The 9,376-nt window shown below is 38.8% G+C and overlaps 1 protein-coding gene across 1 annotated transcript; it reads left to right on the forward strand.

Moving 5' to 3' along the window:
- Nucleotides 1-495: 495 nt before the first annotated feature.
- Nucleotides 496-838, forward strand: LOC147466098 (uncharacterized). Its single transcript, XM_086513360.1, has 2 exons — nucleotides 496-632; nucleotides 691-838. The coding sequence occupies exons 1-2, from the start codon at nucleotides 496-498 to the stop codon at nucleotides 836-838; spliced, it is 285 nt and encodes a 94-aa protein (XP_086369486.1).
- The last annotated feature ends 8,538 nt before the right edge of the window (nucleotides 839-9,376 follow it).

The raw sequence follows: 9,376 nt of genomic DNA on the forward strand, positions 1-9,376 counted from the left end.
TTTGAGTAATTTAACTTAAAAATATTTTTTTTATTATGTGTATATGTTGGGGGTACTTTTTAGGGGGGAATAGAGTTTTTTTTTAAAAAGTCTTTTTTTTACCTCTTTGACCCACGGATTTGCTTAGGTGGCATGGGAGAGTTAAGAGGCCACTTACAAGTTGGCCAAAAAGTTAGAGAGAGAAGACCCCCTACCCCCCTACTTTTCAAATGGTTTACCCCCCCCCTTCCCTACTTTTTAAATGGTTAACCCCCCCCCCTCCCCTTCCCCCTACCTTTTTAGGGGTCAAAGGTGGAGGAGACCCTACCAAAATAGCCCCATTCAAAGCCTTTGTCCCCCTTAATCTTGGTAGGCTTCCTTTAAATTAGGGATTCTTACAAGGCCCATGGAGAGTCCATTTTTTTCCTAATGGACAGCTCGTCCAGCTTGCCTACTCCGCTATAGCCTTTCCAGCTCTTAGTAGCACTTCTGAATTGGATGATTAGATTATATGAAATGATACAAGTCGTCCACAATGAGTTGGAGCTTTTGTGCTTTGCGTTCAGCACGCCTGAGGATGAGCTTAGGCGTGCTGAGTTTTGGCGGAATGTGCAGGCGAAGAGGGTGGCGAGGAATCATAGGGAGCTCATTAGGTATATATACGCTAACAAGGTGGGGCTATATTTTCTAAGATGAGATGTTTGGATGTAGAGGATATGTTCGTGAGGCTTGCGGTAGAGCACATGGTGGGACTCGTGGAGGATGTGACCTGGGACGTGGGGGTGGAGGGGTGGCTGACCCTACTGTAGGAGGTGTTGACAAAGTTGGCAGACAAGGTGGGGACCGGCATGTAGGTTGAGTGGCTACCACAAGCATCGGGTACTAGCATGCTTGAGCCCCAAAGGATTGCGCCTCATTCAGAGTACAAAAACTCCTAGGGGGATGTTGTTGGTGCACCCCCTTGTGTATCTTATCAACCCCACCTCAAAGCACTCTCTCTCTCTTGTTAGAGCCCTTATTATATATTCTATGAGCAGCTCAGAAGCATCCCCCTACGGCCTATTCTTTTGTTCTAGAGGGTAGGTCGTGGCCCAAGTTGGTGCTCATGGTTTTTTGAATTTCTTGCAGTAGGTGCCCCTACTATGACTAAATTTGAAGGTTTTCACACTAAATTACACTGCATTTCTCCAAAATTTGTAGGTTTTCTTACCCTCAAATCTAAAATTTAGAGGTAAATCTCAAAATTTTAGGTGGGATCACACTTAACCTAGGTTTTTTTGAGCATTAACTATAAATGAATCATCTTATGTCTTGTGTAGACCGAAGCTCTCTCAAAAATCTTGCCCATTCTCAAGGTACTCTTTTACTTTTAGACGGACAGAATTCATAGTTGACACATTTGATTGGGTCAAAGTAATTTCAATCAAAATTGTGTTGATGGATTGGACATAAAAAAAAAAATTTAATATAAAATATTTTAGCATCTTCAAAATTAAGAATCTCACATTCTAAAAATTGGTTAATATTTTTATATATTTTAGTGTCTTCAAAATTCAGGATCAGTACAGCATTTCAGTGTTTCAGACAATTTAGAACCCCAACAACCCATCTTGAGCGAGCCTGCAGTCAAGAATGATTAGGAACATAACCATTTATGGACCAGAGCATGGCCACAAGCTTATTTATACGAATCAGCTACTCCGGCAGACATGGCAATGGCCATGCTCCCGAGTGTTAAGTGTAATTTCTCCCTTAAAGGGGCAAAGATGAGCAATGCCCATTGGTATGAAAGTCCTTGCCTAGAGATTATTAAAGCAATCATCTGTTGTCTTGGATGCTAGAAATTTGGTCAGTCTCATCCATTCATCGATGGAAAAAATGGGTTTACAAAGTCGATGACAGAAATGGGTTTGCAAAGTCAATGTAAGATGACATGTTTTGGGGTTCTACAAAATCAAACAAGCAGATGTATGCGATTCATTAATGATGTCTTACATGATATTAAGCACGGGGTTGTCGGACCATGTTTTTGGGGTTGCAAAAAATACATCTCATCCGGGTTGAACCCCATGGGGGTTGTGGAGGGTTATGTTTGGTTTTGCATTTACTTTGCTACTACACTATCCTCTATAGAGTAACTATTGAGGTCTTGATCTTGGCTTTTTTATTTTATGTACTCGCTCGGTTATTTGTTCGCTCTGAAGTACTCGCTCAAGGATTAGGATTCCTCTTTCAGTTTGTGATCTTTGTTTGTTCTTCTTCTTCAAGTCTTTCTTGGTTGATTCGGGTTTCATAAACCTCTTTGATATATGATATTTAAGGCAATCCAGTTGCTTCAACCAGCCTTAAATACTATGTTTTGTCGGTTAAAAGAGGTACAATATTTTCTTTTGTCTTATTTCCTTTGTTCATGCGCCTATTCAAATATCTACGCTGTCTTCGAGGATTTTGGTTTGGAAAATCATAGTAGACCACCTGTCGATCTTTCCTTTTGATGTCCTGGTCTGAGCTGCAGGAAATCTCAACGTTTGCCAACCTCTTCTAAAGGCTTGTCCGTGGAGTCTTGGAATGTTTCCACATCAATTTGATCAAGGTCTCTTAAGAAGATCTCATCCACTATGTGTTAGCAACCTACAACTCTAACCATGTCAGGGACATTAGATCCAGATTTTGGACTTAGACACATACCCATCGTATGGAATGGAATGATATCATATCTCTCCTCATCACAGAATTTAGTCAGGGTCACCTCATTCACACACACATCAAGAGTGGCCAGTATTTGTTGCCATCCAAAAGGTTTGAACATCTCTTTAGAAAAAGGCTCTAGTACATACGCCTTGTCTTGTACGGACCTATTGTGAATACAATCCTCTTTTTTAAAATTGATGCCCTCAGAAACTTCACCCATCCAATTGTGAGCTTTGTTTGCAGCCAAGCAGGTATTTCTCCCTCCTGGTCAATTGTGGAGTTTAAATCTTCTCATGGGGTTCGTTCCACATCGAGCTTCTTGAGTTTTTGGGACCTTCGCCATGCTGGGTAAGTTTTGCGATGTCCTCTCCTCTTGTATTCTCTAAGAGAATAGCTATGATTTCGTCGGAAGAGGAAGAAGGTGAAGAAGAAGGAGAAGAGGGTGACCTCTTTCTTGCCTTTTTCTTCCTTTGTTTCCTCTCTTCCCTTTGGAGTGACGAGAAGAAACACTATGGGTTGACCGTTTCCTCTTGGGAGGAGTTGGCGATAGTCTAGACCGCCACCTTCATGGAGCCACATCTTTAGAGGAACTTAGGGATTCAATGCTTTCTCGTTCTTTGGATTCCTCCTCTCTTATGGGAGAGAGTCTTCTTTCTGGGGTCTCATCAAGAGGCCTCCTAAGCTCTCTCTCCTCTTGGAGAGGAAGGGAAATCCCACAAGCACGAAGTTGTTGGGTAACTTCGGCTTGCAAATTAGGGTTGCCCCACGGCTTGATGCAACCTATTAACAAGATAATTGATAAAATGGGGGCATCATTAGTAGCACGTTCATGTGTAAAATCAAAGTTATCAATGTTCATTCTACTCTCTTGGTTATTGTCAGCCATGCTTATTATACTTATGTGTTTACCTTTGGCAATTCAAAACAATAGTTGCTACTGCTCTTAGCCTTTCAAAATAAGCACTTAAGTATCTACACCCACAGCTCGAATTGGTTGATTATAGAGAGTAGTGGGGTAGGTCTAACAAAGCAGGATTGTCAAGGGATAGATCCTTTCAAACTTCTTATGGCTCAATAATGGTAAAGTCGTAGGCAAGTCTAAAAAGACCTCATTATTAAGACCAAAGCTCTCGAGGTGTGTGCCATATCCCACATAATGGGACAAACAAAACCGATAAGAGATCCCAGTCCCACTTACCCTAATATAATTAACAAAATCAACCATTAATAGGCTACTTAAGGACCTCTCTTCTTAAGCAAGAAAAGAGAAGCCAAATGCTCTGATACCAATGTAATAAAATTGGCCTATGAACTTTGAGAATAGCGGAGTTAAGATAATTAGAATGAGTATTTTTGTGAGATTACTTTAAGAACGTAGAGGGTGAACTTAATTGATGGTAGAAACATGAACATAGTACTTAATTAACTTGGCATGAACAATACTTTTGCAAGAGAGAGAGAGTATTAGAAAACATGACAATAGTTGAGGACCAGATTTACTTGGAGCCGGTCCCCCCTCCAAAAGACGTTTATATTATAAAATCTCCCATCAAGAGAGACTTGGTACAATACAATCTTTGTGTTCCTTGTGACCTTGGTGATGCTATGAAGATGGAAATCTTCATGCACCACGAGCATAACATAAACTTTGCAAAAAGCATTAACTATCCCAAGCCTCAGTCCCAAGGCCTCAAACACCTTTGAAGGTGGAGAGAGCTAGCGGGGAATGAGTTAGGGAAGAGGAAGAAGAATCATCCATAGGAAAAAGAAATAGTTCCTCACTTATCATCACTCTTCTTGCTTAGCATAACATAATAACATAGTAATAAAGATGAAGAAGATGGCAAGTTTAAGCATTGAAGCATGTCTTTTGGTTGGATTTGCATTCCATAGCCAAGACTGTTGGTGTAGGCTCTCCACTTCTCAACAAGCTTGGAGAAGGATATGGAGATCTTGCACTTTGCACTCCACAAATGAGAGAGAGAGAGAGAGAGAGAGAGAGAGAGAGAGAGAGAGAGTGTGTGTATGTGTGGGAGAGTATACTCCTCTCATGCTTGGTCCACCTCTCTCTCTCTCTCTCTCTCTCTCTCTCTCTCTCTCTCTCTCTCTCTCATATTATTTAATTATATCATTTGGACATGTGTCTTCTTTTTTCTCTTTGAGAGAAAGAACTTAATTATTTATTTTTATGCATCTAAATTCTCATTGGACTCCTTTAAAGCCTTTCCAATAGGATTCAAGCACATCATGAGGGACATATGTGGAGGATTTTGACATGTGTCTGTTATGCTTCTTAAGTCATTTGGTTTGAATTGAACACTTCAAGCACTTAGTCAATTAAGCATGGAAACTGTTTATGCCTCTTGAGAGTTTATCTTTGAATTGAACACTTCAAGAACTTTTATCATTTAAGCATAAAAATCACCTCAAACTTTGGAAAAAGTTCCCACAACCACTTTAAGCATTTTAGCACCTCATGCTTGGGTAGGATTCCTACCTCGAGGTTAGCCCTATCTTGCGTCAGGTCAAAGGACTTTTTAACACTAACTTTTGGGTGTTTAATGAAGCTAACCCTAAGCTCTTTTAATCTCCATTAGATGCACGTTGCTCTTTGATAGACTACCTCCTTTTGGACCCCTTTTGAGATGTAATCATCTCTTCTCTTGGTCCCTTACTAAGGTAAATCTATAAGCACTTATTGCACATTTCTCTTTGGTAGACCGCCTCCTTTTGGACCCCTATTGAGCTGCAACCATTTCTCCTTTTGGTCCCCTATTGAGATAGGTCTAGAAGCACATATCTATATCCTAACTCTTGTTCCCTTTTTATTTCCCATATTAAATGATCAATTTAATATGAGAAAATCATTTGGTAAAGTAAGATATTATATTTTATGAAAAGTACCTATCTCTTACTCCATGAATGAGATTCCCATACAAGATCAAGTATGATTGTATAGAAACCATATCACTTTTCCAACTTTTAAGACCATCCTACTCTATTCATTTGGTTTGTGTATTTTAGTACACAAAACTCAACTATGGTATTTGCTATAAGATATCTCATTTAATTTGTAGTTGCTCCATATGATCAAGTAGTTTGAACTATCTCTCTCATGCTTAAAACACCATGTACCATTGTGAGAGCCAAGGCCATAAATATTATCCAAAATCTCTCAATTACCTTCACACAAAAAAAGATTCATTAATAATTATCAAAAGCTTTTGACATTAAACAATCAAGCTAATTAATTTTCACCCAATCATATGTGCTACATGTTCTAGAGGAAAAGATTTGCCACCATAGTACTCCTTAGAAAGGATTTTCCATGATAGCAATAAAGAGCGACATACTACAATGTGTTCTTTGTTGGGGTTAGGGTTGTAGGAATGCACACATATGCTTTGGAGATGGAGAATAAGCTCAAGGCACACAATGGAGAATGTGTTACTGTGCAAATACACGATGAGATAGCTCTAGAGAGATGTGCGTATATACAAAGCATGAAAAAAAGCTCCTAATGAGGGGAAAGGTGCACCGACGGTTCCAAGTGTGTTTAGACACATCACTATCATATGCACTATCACAAATCCCCCTTGGGAGTGACGATGTGAACAAGAGCAGGCACATAAGAGTATAAGAAAGTGCCATGCCCTATGGACATGATTAGTCCACAAAGGGAAGCAATCCCAAAGATTTGCAAAAATCTTTATACTTTTCATGAAGCAATGTCTTTTTGAACAGATTTGCAGGGTTATCTTGTGTTTGCACTAGTAAGCCAATAAGCTGATCTCTCTAGTAGAGAGTCTCTCCTTGACATAGTGATAATGCACATCAATGTTCTTTTCATTAGCATGAACAACTAGGTTCCTTACAACTACCAATGCACTAACTGTCAGTGTATATGAAAGTCCCAACCAACTTCCAAATCATCCACAAGGCATTTGAACCACACACACTCAATTGTAGTTGTGAAAGCTACCTTGTACTTAACCTCACAACTAGAGGTGGTCATAGTAGGTTTCTTCTTACTCAAGCAAGATATGCATGAACTGATGAGCATGAAACAAAAACCACTCATGGATACTCGTGTGTCATAGAAACCATCCCAATTAGAGTCTAAGAAAGTATGTAAACCTAGTGGCAATGATCCCCTCTTAGAACAACCCAGGATGCATAATGCCACTCAAGTAGTGAAAAATCTTCTTAACCGACTGCCAATTCTTAGACCGTGGGCTATGCATAAATCTGCTTACTTGCAAGACTTAAAACTAAATATCGGGCCTTGTAATGCATACATAAATGAGGCAACCAATAGTTGCTCGATGCAGGGTAACATCTTCAAGATCTCTAGCATTATGTAGAGGTAACTTCAAAACCTGTCTCCATAGGAGTGGAAATTGGCTTGCAATCATCAAGTCCAAATTTTCTTAGCAAAGTTTGCACATACTTTGTCTAACATAGTGCGGTATCCTCATCATACTACTTAAACTAAATGCCCAAATAATGATTCAAAAGACCTAGATATGATGTCTAGAATGTGGCATTCAAATCAACCTTAAATTCAACAATATGTATCACGTTCAGACTAATGAGCAATAAATCATCCACATACACAACAACGATAAGATATAAATCATCCACACATTTTACCTACAAAGTTCTCTCAATTAAACTATTTCAAAAGCCACATACAATTAAACAATTATCCACTTTCTCATACCAGGCACGAGAAGATTTCTTTAAACCCGACAATTCTTTATCACATCTTCGAAGTTTCTTTTCCTATCCTTTCTTGACAAAAGCATGAGGTTGCTTTCCATACACTTACTCATACAAGTCACCATTCAAGAAAGCGGTTTTAGCATATGACTAATGCACATCCATACAAAGTAAGTTGCGAATGCCAATTGAAATGAATAGTAGTCATGCAAAAAGCGAGATCAAAAGTTTCTTCATAATCAATGTCCTTTTGCTCAACATAACCTTTTGCAACAAGCCTTGCTTTGTAGCAATCAATACTATCACCCGACTTATGTTTCAACTTATAAACCCACTTTGTACCAATGGCCTTCTTCCCAGGCGGCAACTCGCAGAAAGATGAAGTATTGTTCTTCACAAGTGCATATGGAGCATCTTAGTGCATTATGTTGCCTTTATTAGTGTATTGGCTCACTTTGGGATGATTAGGGTAGGTGCTTCTAGTGTAGCAACATTTTTAGAGTGCAACCTTTTGGTTAAAGGTTGTCTTTTGTTCCTTTTTGTAGAATAGAACCCCCAATTTTTATTTTGACATGGGGAAATTTTAGTGTGTTTGCTACACAAGCCCTAATGTAGCACAATCGTACATCAAACCTGCCTAACCCTAGCATGGAGTGCTTGAAAAGTTATGAATTGCATGATAATAACATAGCGATTGAGGGAAGTTGCTTTCTTAATGAAGGGATATGAAATGGTATTTGTTTATGGTACACTGATATGTATTTATTGTATGGTTGACATGTAAAAAGTAATCTCTATCATTGAATTATCTCTCAAGATCCAATGGTGGATGTCAGATGCTTAGAAGTAAAGCTGTGTTATTATCTCTATTTATAAACTCTCTCTCTTGAGCTTTGCAAGACTTTTGAAATTTATAAATAGATGCACATTGGTTCATTGAGGGACCCATGTGGGGGGAATACCCTTTTCCACTATCTAGTGATGTTCTCCTTTGCTTTCACTCTCTCATGTGTCACACTCTAGTGTCGGAGGTGTGTTATGTTTCTCTCTACCTCTCTCCAATTGTGTCTTCGTTCAATTGTGTGTACATACAATTCTCCAAGTTTGCGCACTTGTCAGTTTCATGGAAAAACATTATGTCTTTTTTCCTTTGTTGTAAAAGGGACTTCTTTCACAACATATGTTGCAATCAAATTGAAGCAACCTTGCAAGATGCATGTCTATACAATGACACAAGTGCATCTTTCTTGTCTTGCTCATCCTCCAAGCTTGGTTTCAATATAACAGGAGCATGTGTGTTGTCCTCATCCTCAAGACATGAATTGCATTATCCAAGTGGGACTATTCTCATCTCTTTATATAGTTCAAGATTAAATCTCGATCATATGCTTCATCCATGAGACTTGAGAAGATACAATCATGTGGATATAGCTTTAAGTACTAATATTTTATAGGTTAAATGTCATAGAAAAAAGATATACTAAGTTGGCTCATGAACGAATACAACCTACACCTAATACTCAACACAAGAAAGGAAATAAACACTAAACTATCCACAAATTTTCACAACCAGCTAGAATCCACTAGCAATCTTGAAATAGAGAGAATGATCCCTCCATAATTTAAACACATACTATCACAAGCAAAGAATACATAAAAATTAACACAAAAATGTCTGCAAGTTATGTTGCACTAGCAATTCAAAATAGAGGAAATAACTCATTGGTACCTTCTCTCACAACAATTGTATACAAGAAAACCAACACATGATTGGCTAAAGTTATGATGCACTAGCAATGTCAAAATAGAGAGTGACTCATCCGTACCTATTGAAATGTGATATTCCTTTCTTCGCTCTCGCAAAAAGACTCACAACCAATGCAATACTACTCCTCCTTTCACCACGTTTCTCTATCTCTCATAAGAGCTTCCCTCTTACACACTCAAGAGCTTTGTATATGCCCAACACTCATAGCTTCCTATT

Source organism: Adiantum capillus-veneris, chromosome 1 (assembly GCF_014529385.1).
Source record: "Adiantum capillus-veneris isolate H3 chromosome 1, ASM1452938v2, whole genome shotgun sequence".
Taxonomy (NCBI): Eukaryota; Viridiplantae; Streptophyta; class Polypodiopsida; order Polypodiales; family Pteridaceae; genus Adiantum; species Adiantum capillus-veneris.